Raw genomic sequence first — 21,323 nt, forward strand, 5'->3', positions numbered from 1 at the left:
AGCTTTAACATTTATAGTATCTTTTTTTCGTTTAAGGCTAGAAATAAATAGAAAATAAATCCAAAATGTCAGGTGGCTCAATCGGTGTTCCTATTAAAGTTCTTCACGAAGCTGAAGGCCATGTTGTGACGTTAGAGACACTTACAGGTGAAGTTTACCGTGGAAAATTATTAGAGGCTGAAGACAATATGAACTGTCAAATGATCAACATTACCATGACTGCACGAGATGGTCGTGTCTCACAGTTGGAACAGATTTTCATCCGAGGAAGTAAAATTCGTTTTGTTATCTTACCTGATATGCTGAAGAACGCTCCTATGTTCAAGAAAATGATGATCCAAAAAAGTAGTGGTGTTGGCCGTGGAAAGTCTGCACTACTGAAAGCCCAAGGTGAGGAAAGAATATGATTTGACACCTCTCCTCACAGACCCACTGGGACCCCCTTCCCGCTGGAAGAATTGGCCAAAATATCTTCCCCATTGGGTAATTATATAACGAGATAAGTAAATCCACACTGAATTTTATGACTTGAAAACAATGGATTTCAAACCCCCATCGAGTCTTGGTCCATTGGCTGAAAAATCCTATCGGGTCTGTGAGAAGGGGTGTGATTTTGGGATGTCAAAGACGTCATTCAAACAAAAGACGTATACTTTCGGTACATAATATATTGATGGCCAAACGTTTTGGCAATATGTTGCATCTAGACCCAACGATTTGCTGAAACACTAAGTCTGCATTCTGCCTCAAGAGTTCCTCCCTCTTTACCCACTAAGTATTACTTCATATTGCTGTAATTTCGACTCAGTGTGAACTTAATTAATAAAATCAGAGAATGAATGTACGCTCTGTGTTGTCCAAGTGATAATCATTGAGAAAATATACGAAAGAGTATTTATTGGTAAAAGAACTGGTTTCAGGGACTACTTAAAGGGAAAATAAAAATTATTGGTTGTTTTCCTCAGCGTATAGACATTGTTAAGATTATTGAATGATGTTTTGAATCTGAAGCAGTGTTAAAAGTTCTTCCGTCTTAGAAGGATTTCCGTCTCGATGATGTACACATAAAGGGGATGAGCTGGAGTTTTTACAAGAGACTTCACTAATTGGTTATTTGAAGTAATAGAGATGACGCGTTCTTTAGAAAAAGTAACAAAATTGTTTTATAACAGGTTAACGACCAACCAAATCAAACTCCAGCTTGTAAAAACTCCAGCTTGTCCCACATAAAGAGGCTTTCCCGTCTCAAAATTCTGCATAATTCACCAAAAGTTCAAGAATTATGTTCTAATTTGATGTTTGAATTACATTTTCATAGTCTCATACAAAAAATCTTGTTTTGGCCACTGCTGAAAATATTGAGTAATCATTCTGATTCTTCTCTCCTCTCTCTCGTTTTAGTTGCAGCGCGCGGTCGTGGAACGGAACGTGGAGGCTCAAGAGGCGGATCCAGAGGATTCTTCCCAAGAAGACGTTAATGTAAACGGGGCTTTAATAGACACTTTTGCAAAACTAAAAGATAATATTGAATTTGATGGTGGACATTGCATCATGGACATTTTTTAACATTCGTCAAAAGTGAGAAGGAAAAACAAGACACTCGTGTTTAAATAATTCAATTTAGAGCATATAGACATCTGAACGTTTTAAGGCTTGGAGCATAATGATACCTATTCTTTGTAAATAACCGATTGGTTCAAAAGTACCAAATTAAAACGGTATCCTTTTTATTGTTTATTTTTATCTTTTGATTTTAGCGTTATACTATCAGTGACGGAACGTTGGTTATTGAAAGATAATTAATAACATTTTTTACATTTTAAAATAAAACTTATTTCGATGCCATGACTAATTTTAGTGAAGGATATCGACAACTTATTTTGGCAATTACATGATTTTTTAATTTTGGCGAATGACAGGATACCAGTTCCATTTTGCCTAAAAGTAAGCGTTTTTAAAAAATTAGGGGTTTGATTCTTTAATTACTAACTCTTTAATTACAAAGAAATTTATTTCGGTGAAGACAGATAAATCTTCGTTTCGATGAGAAGCAATAGACCTTCTCATAAATTACGTCACGAGCAACGCAAAAATGAGGCGATTTGAAATGGAAATGGGTCTATGAAAGTTAACCTAATTAGAAAACGGATGTGACAAATTAAAATGAAAATAAAACTTTTACTCAAATCAATATTTTTCATCAAAAGTTTTCTTATTTCGAAATTACCAAAATGATATTTTTAAATATAGCGATAAATGGATAAACTATTTACATTATATACATCTTAATGTTTACAGTACAAAGTATTGTGTTTTGTTTTTTTGCAAAAATATTAGTTTTAAAAGAATTGTCAATTAAATGACATCACGCAAGAGCTAATTGCTGACGGGGACAAAATTTGCCTTTTTTAACGTTACTATTTCAATAATTGTTCTAAATTTTGGAAGTAGGAAGCAAATGAAACTTCTTTCCCTAATATTACTAGTAGGAAAATTGAGAAGCATAAACTTAAAATCGCCCTTGAAAAAAAAGAAAAACAAGGAAAAATCTAAATTCTCACTAAATTTAATCTTGATAAATCTGACGAAAAATTTAGGCTATTTTTTGACAACTTATGATCATGGGGAGAATAAGCTATTTAATCTGATAAAACATATAAGGCTAATTTCTGGCCCTAATTGATCGCGTGATTTACGTCAAAATTGAGTTTATTTTCAAAGTATCAAAAGCAAAATTAATGACCAATTCATGAAAAGTTTTCAATTAAATTTTCCTTTCCTACTCTGTGAAATCTCGCAAATGCAACGACTGAATTTCAAAATTCTTTGTAATGTAAACTTGGTTTTGTGTGAGCCGGCTGGTTTGTGTAAATCAGCCTTTAATAAACGAAAGGATTTTAATCCATTCAATGTATGAATGATACCCCAGCTTAAGTTATTTCCCAGTCTCTTTTAGTACCCCTTTTAAAACTTTTCATTTTTTGATTTTCAGTTTTTCCAATAAATTCTATAATATTAAAAATATTTTAATCATACACATCTCTGCATCCTTGAAACTTACATGTTTTTATAAGCATGTGAAGACTCAGTTTTCGGTACTTGTCACCTGCTTATTAAAAAAAGCATGTATGTGGAGAGTCTACTTTTGCATATGAGAGAACATACCGGTTCCAAAGAAATGTTTATAGCATTTACAATTTTTGCCAGAGCACAATCCAATTGACGAAGAGTGTGAACTACATCCTTTGGTGATTGCTTGCCGGTTCTTCGCGCAATGAGTACAGTTGCATCGAACGCATTTGCATAATCCGGAGTTTCTTCGTTCTTTCCTATTTTTGACGTGTTTTTTTGGTGTCTTGCGGTGATTGTCTGAGACTCGGCGCTTCAGGATGTGTCGCTGTGTTGTTTTGTACTTTGTCGTGTCTTGTGTGATTTGTGTGTTACGATGGTCTTCACTTTATAATTTGTGTAGTTTTACTGCAATTGAGTTGCTTAGAACGATACAGTAACTGCAACCTTTTGTTATTTTTCGTTGTTTTCCCCGCTTGATTCCAACTTCTATAACGCTTGTATGTCGCTATGTATAACAATTCGTTAGTAGAAGTGTTGCTTGCAAATGATGAAGTCTTACAAACTGGAACCCCCTTTTATAGAAAAATGACCGATCCGGAATTATCCCGACCGCAATTAGAATCCGGAAAGAATAATAATGGAAATTCTTTTTGGGATGATGATTTCATTTTTTTACTTTCTCTTGTTTTTTCAATCGACTTTTGATTTTTAAATGAGTTTTTTATTTCCTATAGGAAACCTTAGATCAGGATGTTATAAAGATTCCATGTTTGCTGGTAAACGCAAATGTACTAGTACACATTTTTTTTATAAGTAACTCCGATTTTCGGGTCCAGGGCTGGGGTTGCTTAGCATTCTAAAAAAATGGCTCCTTATAAAGAAAAAAATTGTACAAACTGATTCAGTTTTTAGCCCTGAACTTTGCTTTCTAATAAAAAGAGTTCACTAGCATCGTCTAGTCTATGAACCCCTGACAATGCAGAGGAAATTTGGGCCAAAAATTGACTACAGTGCATTTTCTTGAAATTAATCTATTTTAAGGCAAAAAATTTTGCACCAAAGCCTTTTTTCTCATTTTTTACACTCTTATTCAATTTAGGATTAGGAAGCCTGAAAAATGGCCCTTAATAAAGGGCCGCGCATCTACCTACCGATAGATCGCTTAACTTCAGTGTCCCCCCCCCCGGGGTTTTTTCGAACAAAAAAATTCGATCTAGTAGCTTCTCTACCATCTTTAAAAATTGTTACGAAAATGGTATTAAGAAGAATTTATGCTTTTGCAGACTCTAAAAACACCTGATTTCTTGCAAATAAGGACAAAAATACTCAAAGAAATAGCGAAAATAAGAACATGTTAGGAACATTCTTGAGCCTTAAACTCAAAAGGTTAATTAAGAACATCCGAAAACTTGAAAAATTTTGAATGTTCTTATAAAAAAACGTGTTGTTTAATAAAGTTCATTGCTGCCTGATGCTCATTTTTGCTAGCTATTCTTTAACAAATTACAAATCGTTGAAAAGATATTTCGAAGCACTTGAATTTTTCAAAAAAAAGTTTTCAAAATATTTTGAAAGTGAAGAACAAAATTTGGACTTATTTACCTTAGATGTTATTAGAAACCTCCGGATTTCAGCTAAATAATTATTTTTCACGTCAAAAGTTACAGCCTCTTAATCTGATAGATCTTTTGGGTCCAGGAACCACCAAATACCGTCGTTTTACATAAGATTCCCATTCCTGCGCTAAGATTAAATGATATGAGCCCTCCTCACTGGCGAATGGATCCTACTCCTTACGAAGTAGGAATTCCTTCTTTTTCAAGTTGGAACGCTTAGCACTGTCCAGACACCGCTGGTTCCGTGCACGCGAGACACAGATACTATGATACATAGTGGTGACACTCGACCTGCGCGGGAGAGCATATAGCTCATCGCAGGATGGGATGAGTGACACCACAAACCAATGTCTGGCATATCACTTTCACTTGCCTAGTGAACCGTAGTACTACAGTTTGGAATCGTAATAGGACCTCCCAGACAGGAGTCAAGAGCGATGACCATCACACCACTACGCCTAAGATTAAATATACCCAATAATTGAAAAAAATGCTAAATTGTGAGAAAATTACCAAAGCATATAGCTTGAATACAGTATATGGCCCCCAAAACAGAGACGGCCCCCAAAACGGAGGTCGTCATTAAAATGAAGATTCTGACTTGTAGATTTATCAGAATTAAACGATTTTTGTTTATTTTGAAAGAAAGATGGTTATACTTAAAAATGAGCATGTTTTTGCTGGTTTGAGACAGATTCAAAATAGCATATTTGCGTCTAAAGGAAATATTTTAACACCAAAATTAGATAAAAATTGCATATAACTCACTCTAGCTCCTTGAATATTGAAAATAAGTTATGAAAACGAGGTATAGGAACCTTTCTACATCTAATGCCGTTCAGAAAATGCAGATACATCAGTGACTTTAGAGGCTGGGTAAAAGATATAGCATCTTGAAGGTCAACCAGTATTTTGGGACCCTAGAATCAGCATTGATAAAACCGAAAGTTCTAAATATGAGAAACAGCAAAAAATCTTGGAATTCCATTCCTATCAGCTTGAGTTAATAGTTTATAACAAAAAATTAACATTATATATATTTTTTTTCGCTGGATCAGCAAAAACGGCAAATTCTCTCATTTTTTTGCAAAATATAGGAGAAAAATATCTTTAAAGCTTAATATTTTCAGTTTCAGTTAAGCTTTTTTTCTAAAATTTTCACAGCTTATTCCATACATGAATGGAACTATTTTCAAAAGAGATTTGTTTTCAAAAACTTGATTAAGCAGGGGGGGGTCGGTAGTAAAATCTCAGACATATATGAGTAGTAAAAGGATTTTTACGAATTTTTACATACCACACCACCCAGACTCTTGGAAGAGGTATTTTACTACCCTGGTAGTAAAAGTTTTTGGGACAATTTGTCATGGAGACCACCTACTTTTTGATTGCTTTTAGGACTGATTTTACAAAAAAAGCTAAAAAATGATTATTTCTGTGACACATATGTCACTTAGTGCAAAAATTAATGTTTTGCCCTTAGAATCAAAGTCTTTTTTATATTGACAAAAAATTTCGAGGATTTTTTGTTTGCAACAAACAACTTTCCACCAGAAAATTTTTTCAAATTATAAAAATTTTCAGATTTTTTCAGAAAAGTCATCCAAAAAATTGAGAGAATTACAATAATATAGCTAAATTTGCTAATTTTACCAGTTTAACTACCCAGGTAGTAAAAATTTTTCAACATTTAACACATAGATACCACCCATTTTAGTATTTAACTACCCTGGGTAGTAAAAGTTTTTTTCGATTTTTCGTCACACCACCACCGTAGTAAACGTCATTATGTCTGAGATTTTACTACCGACCCCCCCCCCTGGATTAAGACGTTGTTAAATCAAAATTGTCATTTTGAAAATTTCTAAATTTTCAGTTTGGACTTTGCAATATCGAAAATCTTGAAATATTTCATAAAAATCATAAATTTTACATCCATCGGGTCGTAAATTTAAGGGGAAACACAAATATGTTCATAGTTTTTCCCCCTATTACCACTGGGCTTAATAATTTGATTTTAGCTACACCTCCGTTTTGGGGGCCCCAAACCTGCATTTTGACAACCAGGGGTATACTGTAAAAATTTTATCAAATAAATTTATGCCCAAAACCCTCTAAATCATATTTCAAAACTATGGTCAAAATTTTGTATTCATATCTTAAAGATATCTCGAGAAATCGCTAAAATTTCAAACCTCCGTTTTGGGGGCCATTAGAAAAAAGCTACCTATCTTTAAGCGATTGAAAAATATTGTTGAAATTAGAAATTTTCAAAAAGAACTACCAGGAAATAAAGTAGAGATGTTAAAGGTTTTCATGCAAGAAAAATTGTTGTAAAACCTTTTTTCCTCTAGATTTGAGAGAAATTTTAAATTTGATCGCCGTTTTGGGGGCCACATACTGTAACTAAAATCTTTTCAGGCAACCAATGTTTTTCCTAGTGAAGTATCTTTGCGAAGCAAACAATTAGTAAGAAGAAACAGAACTGACAAAAAGGAGTGCAGAAGTTTCGAGAGTTCTTCGTTCAAAATTATTCTGTATATATGAAACAGAACTGACAAAAAGGAGTGCAGAAGTTTCGAGAGTTTTTCGTTCAAAATTATTCTGTATATATGAAACAGAACTGACAAAAAGGAGTGCAGAAGTTTCGAGAGTTCTTCGTTCAAAATTATTCTGTTTGAAAAAGTTTTATTTCCAGTTTAAAATTTATGATACAAAAAAAGAATCATATAAGCGTGGACGGAATATGTCGGGTGATCTGCAGATACCCGTTAGTTATATACAATGTCCGGTATAATTCAATCATTTTTGGGTTAAAACTCCGTCTTTTGAGCTGGAGATTCTGGTTGAGGGATTCACAACACTTTCAAATTGAATCATGTGAATCGATTAGTCGTCGTCACGTGTTTTAAAGTTTCACGTTTTCGTTTTATGTTGAAGTAGCTCGAGGTTCGACACATTTTTGGTTGTAGTGGAATGAAACATGGTGCTCAATAAGGTCTCGACGATCTTCTGTCAGAACGATCACGATCACCACGATCTCTGAAATAATAAAGACAACAGTTGAATTCACGACGTAATGTTTTCTACGGAAAGACCCCGGTTTTAGCCAGTAGTGGCAAATTTTTACTAGACTAAAGTTAGATCAAATTTGCCACTACTGGCAAAAACCAGGGTCTTTCGTAGAAAACACGACGTCATGAATAGGCCATTTCACTGTCGAAATGGATTATGGGTAATCAGGACAGATTGAGACTCCATAACGGCTTTCTGTTGGCTAGACGCAAAAATCTTCAAATTTTTTCAAAACTTTGGACAAATACTAAGTCGTCATTAGCGCACAGGGGTCCTGATTACCCATTACGCTTTGCGACTGTGAAACGACCTATGTGTAAGATGATCTTCAAATTAACACACATTGAAGGGAAAACGTCAAAGCTGGTGACCAACAAGTTATCACATGAAGAAATCTACACTCGAAAATTCATAGATCTCAATTTTTAAGTTTGCATTTCAACGATGAAATCACTAAAGAGCATTGGGCTCTTCCAGGGGGGGGGGGTCAACATCCAGATACCAGACCCATAGCCGGGTGGTGGTGTCTTTTTTTCCTTTAAAAGTTTGAAAAGTCAAGTTGGTATTGATGGGGGTGGGTCCCCCTTTTTTTAGAAAAAAAGAGTTATTCTCAGTTGGTATTGATACCAAAATAGGGGGTGGGTACCCCTTTTTTTAAATAATATGATTCAGAAAGTTGGTACCCATATAAAAATGACAGCAAAACTTTCCTAAATTCTGCCCCTATAGCTAGAAAATACCCCGGGGTACATATCAGTCTAAACAGGTTTCAATTGGATTTGTTTTAGCTTATGAGTATAATGACTGTAAATGAGTAACAAGTATAAATAAATGACTTTGAAGTTTGTTTATTTTGGACTTTTTCGATATTTTCAAGTTTTCTTTTTGATCAAGCCTGAAGAAAAAACATTTTTTCTGTGATAGCATTTGGTAATGAACGAGTGAATCTATTCTGTTCTAAAATTATGTACTAATAATAGCTTCTCCTAGTTTTTGCACATCAATTATTATATTCAGATAATATAATATTGATTCAGATTGATTTTGCTAGCATCATTGGGTTTGTCAGTTTTCAGTCATTTTCTATTTTAGCATATGACATTTTTTGTGTTGTGTTGAAGAAAGAGTATTTCAAAAATGAGTTTTTTGAAGTTTCTCTTAGTACCTTGTTTGTGTGGGAGGGGGTGGGTCCCCTTTAAACAGCTTTAAGCTCAAATTTGTCAGATTGGTATTGGTACTAAATTAGGGGGTGGGTCGCATGATATTTTGTCAAATTCAAAAAGTCATGTTGGTATAGATACCAAATTAATGGGGTGGGTCCCCCCCTTTGCTGAAAATTATGATTTTCAAGCTGGTATCGATACCAAAATAAGGGGGTGGGTCCCTACCTTTTTCTGAAAATTATGATTTTCAAGTTGGTATCGATACCAATTTTGGGGTGGTGGTGTTAACTTAGCTCAAAAGGTCAAAAGTCAGGTTTTTGGGCTATGGGTTGGTATTATAAATGTTGACCCCCCCCCTGGCTCTTCCAGAAAAAAATTGAATATGGGAGGATATAACACTTTTTGAAAATTTACCCCCGGACAACAGATCTAACCCCCTGACATTTATAATTACCCCTAAACAGAGCAGTTTTGCCCCCAAACAAAGCAAATTTTGTCGATTTTCATCACCCCCGGACAATATATCTATCCAATATATCTTACATCCCCCCAGCACGAATGCAATTCAATTGATATTTCAAAAAGATACACACGTTCCACAGTACGCATCAAGGTATATTACTAGTATATTGCAGATTAAATACTGCTTTAAAAGCTCCTAAAAAGGTATAAAAAATATTTCAAGCTCGGCCAGGAAGTGTATTATGTATAGACAATTACGAGTACAAGAGGAAAACATTATCAAAACATTTAAAGATGTAGTGACGTTGGCAATAATTTCCTGTACACAAAAAACATTATTTGCATCGGAAATTGATCGTGTACTCGATCTTGTATTTGCACAAATATGGCGGTGGAACAGGATTAGACATTAGAGTAGATTGAAGACCACGTAAGTATACTTTAGTACAAAGAAAGCAATTTCATCTTTTATGTAGAAAATATTTCAAGTTTAAGTTTAAGAAGCTTTATAGAACGACACTAGCGAAGTTTTCTTGGCCAAAATTAGTACCTTTAAACATCTATTGATGTTAAAAAGACTAGAAACAACGAAAAAGCTAGCAACACTTTAAGTAAAAAATGGTTGTTTACATACCTGTCACGACCACCTCCGCGATCACCACCTCGTCCTGGAAAGTAGTTAAGATAAAAAGAATTAAACTTTTTTTAACGGCGAAACCATAAATCTTTCATTTACACACCAATGTCAGCCTTACTTAGACAAGGAACGTTGGTTTAAAGACAAACCACGAATTCAAGAGAATAGGGGCCCATTGGTATTCTGGAGTGCAGTTGAGTGTAAGAAAAGAAAGGTGTTTCAAATCACTTTTTTTTAATGTTTGTTTCTCAATGTTTCAATTAATGCCCAATTTGCACTAAACCATCTCCAATTTTATGAAAACAGTTAAAAATTAAATAGAGGTTTTAATTAAAAAAGTCTGGAAATTCAAAACTCAAAAAGTAGAATTCAAAAGTCTGACGAAAAGAGTTATCATAGTTTCCTCCCCCCTCTTTTCTGCCGGGGGGTGTTAGGGTTTTTCAAAAACTCTTCCAAAAGGGGGGGGCAAACGGAAAATAGAAATCCAGGGGGTGGGGTTCCTAAAATGTGCAACAAAACTTTTTTCTGGGGGGGGGGGGAGAGAACTTTTTGACTTCTTGACAGAAAGTCTTTTTAGTTTTTTTTACATATGCATGTTTTTTCTTCCTCAAATCACATGGAAGATTTCTTTCTTGGATAATTAGCAATTATCTAAGAAAGAGAACATCAACAAACTACATTTTAGTGTGCAAGTGCCAAAGGTGCATAAAAATTAATTGCCCGAATCCAGGTCGGTAAAAGTGGGGGGGGGGGGGGGGTCAACATTTCTGGGGGGGGGGGTCAACATTTCTGGGGGTGGGGAAAACACGAAGGATTTGTGTGGGAAAAGCATTTTTTCATTTTCAGGGGGGATTTTACAACCGGGGAATCTAAAATTTCTGAGGGGGTCCGACCCAGGAGGAAACTATGGTTATACATTAAAATTATTTCAAAATGGCATAAATATTACCTCCGCCATAAGAGGAACCACCGCCGCCACCACCACCATCAGCCCTTGGTGTTTGACATCTATTACATTCACTTCGTCTTGCGAAATTCAAGTTATTACAGCTGTAAAAGGAATAAAATAAGAAATTGAATTAAGAAATTGAGAACACGAACTAAAATTCTTTCGAAACAATTCAGTATCTTTTCAACCTGGACTTGTTCAGCGAATTGAGAATCTAAAATATTGCATGAACGAAATTTTTTATCTCCTAGGGGTTTGTGTTGAAATTTTGATATCAAATTAATAAATGGAGCCACCCATAAAGACTGGAGAGTGGGGTTTAAAGCGTACGCCTATTGTTTGAATGGCGTCATTTCTTTTTCTCTGCGTCCAAGAGAAGGAGGTGTCAAATATTTGGAATATACGTACTATATGGACGACCCCTATACAAAATTTAATCTACTTAAGGTAATAAATCAGATGCAATCTCACCTTGGACAGTTCCAGTCACCATCTCTGGCATTAGCTATAAGTATGAAAAAAATATATAAAAATCTTAAAAGCCCATAATCCACATAGGTCCTACTAAACCAGGCGGGGGGTCAGTACTAAAATCCTGGACATCATGATGTTGAATAACGTGTGGTATGCCCAAAAAAACTTAAAAATCCTTTTAGTACCACGGGGTATTAAAATATAACAGGCCAATCTCGCACTTATTTCTACCATGTGTGTAGATATGTAAACATCCGTAAATCTACCATATGTGTAGATATTAGAATCCGTAAATCTACCATATGCGTAGATATCGTAAATCTACCATATGTGTAGATATGTAAAAATCCATAAATCTACCATATTGGTAGTTACGGTAAATACTATCCAGACAATCTAAAAAGAACGACAAATAACTATTAAAAAGCGACAAAAAGAACGACAAACCTTAACCCTAATTATCAAAGAACGACATATTTCAAACCCTAAACCTAACTATCAAAGAACGAAACAAAAAGAACGATGACAAACCTTAACCCTAACTATCCAAAGAACGACATATTTCAAACCCTAACCCTAACTATCAAAGAACGAAACGACATATTTTGCCCTCCACAACCCCGACCAAAAAGTGACTGTACCACCCCTAGCGATTCATTCCTTTTTGTTCATCACGCTATTTAACTACATGTGGTGTTAACATTACGCATGCGCATAAGTCTTTATGTTAAGCATTTACCGTATCTACACATATGGTAGATTTACGGATTCTAATATCTACACATATGGTAGAAATAAGTGTGAGAATGTGTTGAATATAAAAAAGGTGGTATCCAGACCAAAATTTGAGATATTTTTTAGTACTTTGGTACTAAATTTAGTGATTTTGATCATATTTTCTATCTTTTTCAGTATTTTTCGTGATTTTTCAGAGTTTCTCAAAAAAATCAAATATTTTCATTTAAGAAAATTTCTTGAATACATTTATTTTTGCATTCAGTCAAATGTCTTTATTATTTGTTTGATTTGTAAAGCAGCATTGTTTAAAAGAATCAATTTTTGCAAAAATGAATATCATGTTGGAAAAATCAGCACTTTCAGGCTGACTCTCACTTTTGAGAAAATGGTCATCAGAAGACAAAAATTGTCCTGAGAAACCAAACAAAATTGGGTAGTCTCTGTGACAAAAATATCAAAAATTTAGTTCATTGGTACTGAAAGACCACTTCTCTAAAAGGGAGTAAGGAACATATACATAAACACAGAAATAAGAATTAAAGGAATGTACACTTACGTCGGTCACCACCGCCTCCACGTCCACCTCCGCGACCACCGCCTCCTCGGCCACCAAAACCTGTAAGAGATAGGAGATGATGAAATTATTAGGGTGTGAATTGTAAATTGAGATTTAAGACTCAGACAAATTGCTGACAGTGTTTGACGTCAGGAAGTTTTAGAAATCTTCTCAAATCTAATTATGTATGGTAAAGTTAAATCTTCTATTATATTAAAAAATTTGAGAGTTCAACTTACCACCGCCTCTGCCTCTACCGCCACCACGTCCTCCACCGCGTTTTTGGAATCCACCCTCGGGTGCTTTCCGCTGGGCGATGGATACTTTCAATACATGAGAACTATCATATTCTTTCCCATTGAACCAACTAACAGCAGCCTGACTTGCATCACAATCATCGTATGTTATAGTACATTCACCCTAAAAAGAGAAAGACCATATAATAATATTAGAATTATTGTACTTAATGTTTTATACTCAGTGAAAGGAAGAACTTTAAGATTACAAACTGGACAGAAAGAGAATAGAGAAAAAAACTTTTAACCTTATTTCACTTTTTTCAAAATTCTCAACCCTCCAAAATCCAGGGGGAGAGGGTACCCACTGTGATTACGTGTAAATAAATTTGAAATCACGCCATCATGCAGTAAATTAGCCCTAATCATGTCATCATGCAAACTGTCAGAGGCCGTCTACGCACCTTTGGTGTTCCATCATGGTTTTTGTACATCCAAATTTTTGGTTCACGAGTACGCCTGTCCGTCTAAAGAAAGAAAATCAAATGCCAAATGCCATTATTAAAATATCCAAGGCATTGTCGCATTAGTTAAGATTACACAGCTTGAAATCATTTGAATTGCTCACAAGACAGGAATTAATAACTTAGTATTTTGAAAAGGGTGGCACATCTCAGTCTTTTTATAGAGAGATAAAACTCCTCCCCGGCCCAGTATCAGGTCTCTCATTAGCATGTTGCTATTTTTGGCGCTGTATGTCTGTTTTGAAAATGCAGTGTTTTCTAGAAGAAACATCACCTTTCACACACTGCAAAACAAACATTCAACTATTGCTTCGTCTCTGGGGCATCAAATAGCTTCAGGATCTTGCTGTTTATAAAATGTATCTCTCACCTTGATGATTCCAATTTTCCCGAAGAATTCAGCAATTTCAGTTGTACTGGCACTTGGAGGTAAACCAGCAACAAAGACAGTATCTTCCTGAATAATCATCCCATCTTTAAATTTGTTGTTTCCTACAAAGAGAAAAACATCCGTTGAACTAATGAATTACACAGGTTGCTAAGGCTCGAGTCCTGAAATTAGTCTTTTTTTACTATCTTGTAAAGCATAAACTTTTTAGATAATCTAATCAGGGCCAACGATAGCCCTTTACCCAATAAGCATAAATATGGTCTAATCATAGATTTATTAAGCCCAAAGGGCTAGATGTTGTGCTTTGGCTGAAAAGAGTGCCAAGGTTAGGTAAGAAATCCTACCTAGGCCACGTAGCATTACAATAGTTTCAGCGCTTGACCAATAAGAAGCGTCGCAAGACAACAGCAACAATATTTTTTGCGATATTAACTTTTCTTGGAAGAGCTTAAAGCACGACATCTAGTGAGTATAATATTAAAGGCGGTAAAAGCAAATTTTTCAGAAAATGAGTAAGTATGCTTAGCAACCCTGACTCGAAAATTTGGGTTACTTAAAAAGAATGAGTAGTATTCTGAAAGTTTCATGGAATTTTACATTTTTCTTAGCAAGAGAAAAACATTAAGGCTGTTAATAATTAGTCTCAAATACTTAGGATCATTTTATCTCAAAAGACTAATTAAGAAATTAAAAATTCTTTAAAAAGAATACATGCAACTTGAAACCAATAAAAAAGACTTCTTTCGTCAACCATTTTCATTGGTTGGTATCTATAAACCTTATATCTCCAGTGCCAATTAAAAAAGGCAACACAAAATTCTATGGAAGGTGACAATTTTTTTTTAGTTTCTTGTAGCTTCTTCGAAAAAAACCTGTTTTTTATTAGAAACCTTTTTTAATATTTCTATCAATGCTGTCATCAATGCTGTCTTGTAATTTTAACAAAATCAGTCACCTTTTATTTTTGTTCATTAAACCGGCCAGCATCCTCTTGCGAATAAAGGCTTTAATAACTTTTTAACCCTGGTTAGAATCTTCTTAGGGAGCTATTTGCGCCCTGGTTGAAATTTTGTAGGGAACTATTTGCGCATGATAAGGTTTACGTTTACATTTCCATTTTTCATTACTATCCAGCACACAGAAAGTTGTTAATGATTACCCAGATAGACTTGAAAAGATTAGGATATTTTATGGTATTTTTACCACTCTTTCAGCAAATACTTCTTGTTAATGACATTGGTTAAAGCAGTTTTTTCAAAGTTTTTCTTCTTGGACGGAAAATGAACCATTTCACTAATATCTTATAGAACTTTTCTGATGAAAGTATCTTTTAATCTTGGTGAGATATAAATGAAAATGATACCAGGCTGACAGTTTAATTTTTTTTGTAATGAATAGATGATTGCGGATAGATATTGCAGTTAACACAGTAAACACCAAAGAGTCTAATGCTCAATTTACTATACCCATTACATTACTAGGCTTTGATCCCACACTTGGGCACTATCAAGAAGCTGTACACAAAAATTTAAATTTTAAAGTAAAATTTTAGTTAAAGGCAAGTAAGCATTAAGTTTGACCAGAAAAACGAGACAACCAAAGTTGATAAGGGAAAGCTAGAATCCAGCCTGTCAATGATAAAGTGATAGTGAACATCATATCCATTTGTCAGGCATTGAAATAATGAATAGAAAGTGCATCGCAATTTTTTGATAAGCATGATTTTGTATCCTAAAATGGATCAATTTTCAATTTTTAGCTTGTAAGTAATTCAAAAACGCACCGCGGATTGCGAAATGTGATACGCTAATTCGATCCCTGTTTGTACTAGAATTAATCACCCAATTGACGTTAACACTTGATGGACGTGAAACAAATAAAACATACCATTCATAGATAAATACCTTTGTGTTACATGCATGTTACCTTTATACTTTTTGTTACGACACCTTGTTACGATTTTACCGATATGTTTTACATGAACGAATGATGACGTATTGCATACCATAAACTTACCCCCGTAATTATAATTGCCATCAGGTTTAGAACCTCCACGATCACCATAACCACTAATATGAGGTAAGAGCGAAATAATACACAAGTTATACAAGCTTCAGTAACTGCACAATTTGAAAGGCAGCTAAACCCTCCTTTAGTAGCAGTAGCCAAGCCCTCAAAGATACCCAAATTGTAATTTTTAGGCTGTCTTTACAGGTCTTTAGGCTACAGGGAAAGAAGACTAGAGTCACTTCTAGCTGAACTTTGCCTTTTGATAATTTTTATGACGCTGAGTCCAGTGAAGTAGACTAGGAGCAATTGACGAGGTCACCATTGTAAAAGAAGAACACTAAAAATTCTAAATAATAAAAAACTACTTTGATTTAAAAAAATAGAACTAAGAATAGGAAACAAACATAAATGAGAGGTTTCCAAAACTCTATCTGCAAATAAAAACATTGCCAAATCCTTTTTACCTTCCAAAAGCAACTAAAATCTGTCCGCCTAAGCAAAACCGAAATACCCATGGCCACTTAATTGCGCTATCCAGTCTATCAAAAAGCTTTCAAGGCTACAAGGAAAGCAATTAAGCCAGATTGATATGTCATTGTATCTTTAATTCTTTTAATAATAATAATTGTTTTATGTCATAGTTAGTGTTTATAGTAAATTCAAAGATTTTCCAGTTAAGTCCCATATACACCCTGAATTGTGAAGTCTTCCTTTTTATAAAACATGGTGAACAGCCATTATAAAAGAACACCCTTTCTTTAGTGCCATTCACTCCCATCAAGATCTAAATTTCTTTTTTAAATCATTCGTGTGATGAGAGGGTAACCATAATAATAAACCTTGATGTCTTTTGCCAGTGGTCAAAGCAAATTTTTTGTCTCAGACCTGCTCAGACAGGGAACGCTTTCTCATGTCTCCGTCCCATTTTTCTTTTAATATTAATAAGATTTGTGCTTCTCTCACTTTTATAAATGAAAGAAACCATGAGACACGCACTTTGCATTGCACCAACACAAAAAAAACTTCTCGTGTCCCCAAGCCTTAAGGAAGAGACCTGAACGGGATGGAAGAACTTTTTACAATTTAATTACATAAAAAAGATGTTCCTCGCATAAACATACCGGGTGTGTCAGAAAAAACTTTGGACGTTTGGTGAGCCACTGGGACCGAGCAAAGTCTTTTTGAAACTCAAAACCACTTTTATTAGAAAGAGGATAGTCTAACTTAAATTTTGAGGTATAGCTTTTTAAGTTGGGTAAAGTATTTCTCAAGTTATAGGTCGTGTTCACACTGCAGACCTTCCTTAATTAAATCCATTAACAACAAACAAAGAGATTTATGATAAATGAATACACTGTTTCTTATAGTTTTTGTAGGTTCACGAGATCTTTATAACTGTTAATTGATTTGCTTAAGCTCATTGGTGATTTTTATTGAGAGTCGATTCACCTGTATTGGTGATATTGTATCCTACCACTTGAAATCTGCAAACATATTGTTCTAATGGTTTACTCATTACTGCATCTCTTACCTCAACAACACCGTTTGACGATTTAATTTTTCCTCAGGCATTCGTTTGAAATCGTAAAACTTTTTTTCACTGTCGCTTCTTGTATGTTCCTTATAAATCGTTGTTTAAGGGAAGCCTCTACCCTATCCTACCAATAGAGCTTACGACTCTTAATTCAGAAGATCGATTAAAATTAACTTTACGCGTCGACGCGTTCGACTCTGTTAAATCACGTTCGATTGTAGTCAACAAAAGATTCTCCTAACTACAGTTTATTAAGGAAGCGTAGTGTGAACACGCCCTTAGCTTTGAAGAAAATTCACTGCGAAAGTGTAAAAAAACGTCAAAAAGGGGTAATTAAAATGTTTGTGACAATAGCCATGTTGTCGCCGCATTTTGAGAAAGAGAGATTTTTTTCCATACATCACACTCTCACAGATAGATTCTCTCAAAAATTCACCAAAAGAAAATTTTTTTGTTGTTTTACAATATTCTGGTAGTTTATTATCCGTGGAACATAATGGACATCGTTAAAAACGTGCACATCAGACAAAAGAGAAAGAGAGAGATAGAAAAAAAGAGAAAAATAATTACCTGTTTGGATGCATGGGCTCTTTTGATAAGAAGGGGAGCTCAAATAGCAGAGGCAAAAGTTTTGCGGCAAAGTAATGAATGAGACCTCAAAAGTAATTTAGACTATCCTCTTACTAATAAAAGTGGTTTTGAGTTTCAAAAAGACTTTGCTCAGTCCCAGTGGCTCACCAAACGTCCAAAGTTTTTTCTGACGCACCCGGTACATGCTATATAACTTTTAAGTACAAAAAAAAAGGTCAAAGAAGAAGTGCTGAATGGTGGCAGAGGGTGCTTCATTGTTCACATTATTTCATTATTCAAACTATTTTGTGCAGTTTAAAACGAATTGTTTTTCCTTTTTATATCAAAAATTGCTTGGCCTCACATATGAAGGGGTGACAGTGAGTTCAGGGGTTTAATGGTTGAGAAATATATTCAGCAAGCACACTTGTCTGCCCACTGAATACTGCCCCTCCTGAAATATTCCATTTTTATTGAAAACACACTGAACAAACACCTTCCCTAGCTTTTAGTTGATGTTACCATGCCTTTCTAGAATATGGACTGATTGCAAGGTCAATTTAATGTGTTTTTAAAAATTGTATAAGTGTCATATTATCACCGAGAAATGTTCTTATTACTTGATGTTACAACCTCTAGATTTCAAAACTCTCAAATTGGTCAGCTAACCCATATAATTCACTGATGATCTGCCAAAAACACAAAATCAATATCTGTGACAAAATTATTCAAATTGAATTTAGTGAAACACATAGGAAAATGTAGTTGGGCCTTGACGATCTTACAAAATTCTTGATATCCTAACCATAGACTACATTAGGCAAAGAAAGTTTGTTGATCACCCATCAGAAATCTGATATTTTTGGTAGACAAAATTAAGAAAATGTGACTTCAAGACCAATCAGGTACAAACTAGAGTTAATACTAATTCTAGAGGGGCACAAAGGAAAAACCCCACTTTAGCCACTCACACCTTGGTGGATCTGGCTTGCTAGTTTCTAACTCTATTAAATTGACTTGAAAGGCATATGAAAAACTTATTCACCTTCCGCCATCACGTCCGCCATCTCTGCCACCACCATATCCTCCTCCACGGCTGTTTCCACCATAAGAATTGCCACCACCATATCCACCACCACTGCCACCTTGTGAATAGCCACCACTAGATCCACCATATGACCCACCACCTGACTGTTGCTGATAACCCTAAAAAGAATATGACGAAAATAGAGCATGTCCTGCCTTTCTAGTATTTGGACTGTAACTTTTTTCCAGGTCTTAACAGGTCTTAAAAATCATAGAATATATCAAATCGTTTGGCAATACAATAAGGAACATTAGAATTGCAGAAAAGTATACCTGATTATAACCACCACTTGCTCCGTACCCACCACCTGAGGATTGATCATAGTTACCATAACTTTGTTGTTGACCTCCACCGTAGCCTCCTTGTTGACCACCGCCCCCTTGGCCATAGTTGTTATCTAAAACATAGATTTATTGGATTATCTCATGTAAGTTTTTGAAAATGTGTGAGGGTTAAAGGTGGTTACATTTTTTTAGAAACAAGTGAAAATAAACTTTGTTATAAAAGGATAAACCTAAGAGAAGTTAATTCCATACCAAATGTTACAGTGAATTTTAGATTTAGCGACACAAAAATTACAAAGTTAAAAATTACAAGAAAACACTTTTTGCTACTTCTTTCATTGCTTTATAAACTCGCTACTTTGTTACTTTCTTCTTATTGGTTTAGCTATTACTTTTTATCATTGCTACTTTGCAACTTAATTCACTCGTTTATCTGTTGTTTTAGTTATCAATACGCTACCTCATCATTTTTTTTATTTGTTTGACTATTACTTTATCAACTGAACTCCCTATTTCGCAACTTTCTTCATTCGTTTAACTGGCCATGTTGCTTTTTCGCTACTTCACAACCTTATTCATTTGTTTGTCTATTGCTTTATAAACTCGCTACCTCACAACTTTGTTCAATTGTTTATCTGTTGCTTTATCAACTCGCTACTTTACAACTTACTTTATTCATTCGTTTATCTATTGCTTTATCTATCAACTCTCTATGCTTTGCCTTGTCTACTTCTTACTTCACTTTCTTAGAGAAATGCATTGAAGATAATTTCGCATTTCTTCCAAACAACATCGCAAAATACTGAAAATGCTTTGCAAACATTGAAAAAATTTTCGACTGCGGCACTACAATTTTTTAGCGAAGCTATTAAAATCTATAATTCGAACCCTGTGTTTTGAAAACCCAAACAAACAACCCAATGTTTATGTCTCAGGGTTCTAATTGTTTGACTGCCCGTACACAGCCCTAGAATTTTTGCAGATGGCTAGTTTTTTCTGCCCCTATTACAGAAATATAATTGATTGATTTCAGGAAAAAGTTAAAAATGTCAATCAAGGTTTTCCTAACCTAAAATTTATTTTTGAGTATCCCTTTATAATTTCATTAAAAAGAGCCTGTCTAACTTTTCATTCAAACATTTAGAAGTTTGTTGCACATTTTTTGCTGGCATGTGAAGTAAACGATAAGGCGTTCCCAGTAGTAATTGTTGGGCTATTCCATTTTTTAACCATAAAGGGGTATCGATGAACTTTTCCAAGGGGTGTGATTGTGTAATGATTTTCCAGAGGGATTTTGTTCATTTTTCAGATTTTCAAAGGGATCATTGAAGTTTCTTAATGTTTTCAGAGGACTCTCTCCTCATAAAATGACATCAATAGTTGTTTCCAGACCCTTTTAAATTTTCAAATTCAAGGGGGTTCTACCCAGATTTCCAGAGGATAATTTTTTACTTAAAATTTCCAGTGGGGGTGGTGAAAAGAGTTTGCCAATACACACCCCTATATAATTTTTTTTGAATAGCCCATTGTAGTAAGTTGGTCCAAACTAGACATCCCTCAGCTAAAATTCCGACATTCCACATCTAATTCCGACACTCCTAATCAAAGTTGGAATCACTGATTATGAATTTGAAAAAAACAAATAAAACAAAGCTTTCAAAATGCTAGCAGAAGCTATAAGAAAGAGAATAACAACAACTTCGGTGGTTTTTCAGTTGATTTGGAGGCTCTTTTGGCATCAATATTTTGGGTGTTTTGTAAGGCTTTTTGCCTGAAAACCGCAATATCGCGCTTTGTTAAATTACCTCCCCAAAAAGGTCGTAGCAACAACGCGAGAGGTGGAATTTCTGATTAAGGTGTATTGAATTGAATATATTTTCGCGTCACGCAGCAGGATTAACTTACAAAAAATAGATTTCTCTAAACAATGGGGGGAAAATAGAAG

The 21,323-nt window shown here is 34.8% G+C and overlaps 2 protein-coding genes across 3 annotated transcripts in view; one reads left to right on the top strand and one right to left on the bottom strand.

Moving 5' to 3' along the window:
- LOC136810499 (small nuclear ribonucleoprotein Sm D3-like) lies at positions 1–1,935 on the top strand. Its single transcript, XM_067067072.1, has 2 exons — positions 1–390; positions 1,402–1,935. The coding sequence occupies exons 1-2, from the start codon at positions 66–68 to the stop codon at positions 1,476–1,478; spliced, it is 402 nt and encodes a 133-aa protein (XP_066923173.1). The 5' UTR covers positions 1–65; the 3' UTR covers positions 1,479–1,935.
- A 5,407-nt stretch (positions 1,936–7,342) lies between these two features.
- The window catches only part of LOC136810500 (RNA-binding protein cabeza-like), a 15,577-nt gene continuing 1,596 nt past the window's right edge, over positions 7,343–21,323 (bottom strand). Inside the window, exons 2-12 of one of the 2 annotated variants that reach the window (XM_067067073.1) lie at positions 19,367–19,491; positions 19,053–19,213; positions 15,910–15,962; positions 13,873–13,994; positions 13,443–13,505; positions 12,982–13,162; positions 12,743–12,802; positions 11,446–11,479; positions 10,975–11,075; positions 10,023–10,056; positions 7,343–7,730 (exon numbers count right to left, since the gene is read on the bottom strand). In XM_067067073.1, coding sequence (XP_066923174.1) covers positions 7,679–7,730; positions 10,023–10,056; positions 10,975–11,075; positions 11,446–11,479; positions 12,743–12,802; positions 12,982–13,162; positions 13,443–13,505; positions 13,873–13,994; positions 15,910–15,962; positions 19,053–19,213; positions 19,367–19,491 — 986 coding nt within the window. In that variant the 3' untranslated portion in view covers positions 7,343–7,678. The remainder of the gene's footprint in view (positions 7,731–10,022; positions 10,057–10,974; positions 11,076–11,445; positions 11,480–12,742; positions 12,803–12,981; positions 13,163–13,442; positions 13,506–13,872; positions 13,995–15,909; positions 15,963–19,052; positions 19,214–19,366; positions 19,492–21,323) is intronic. The other variant, XM_067067074.1, reaches the window with a different exon arrangement.

The sequence above is a fragment of the Clytia hemisphaerica genome, unplaced genomic scaffold, assembly GCF_902728285.1.
Source record: "Clytia hemisphaerica strain Z4C2 unplaced genomic scaffold, Clytia hemisphaerica genome assembly, whole genome shotgun sequence".
In the NCBI taxonomy this organism is placed as follows: Eukaryota; Metazoa; Cnidaria; class Hydrozoa; order Leptothecata; family Clytiidae; genus Clytia; species Clytia hemisphaerica.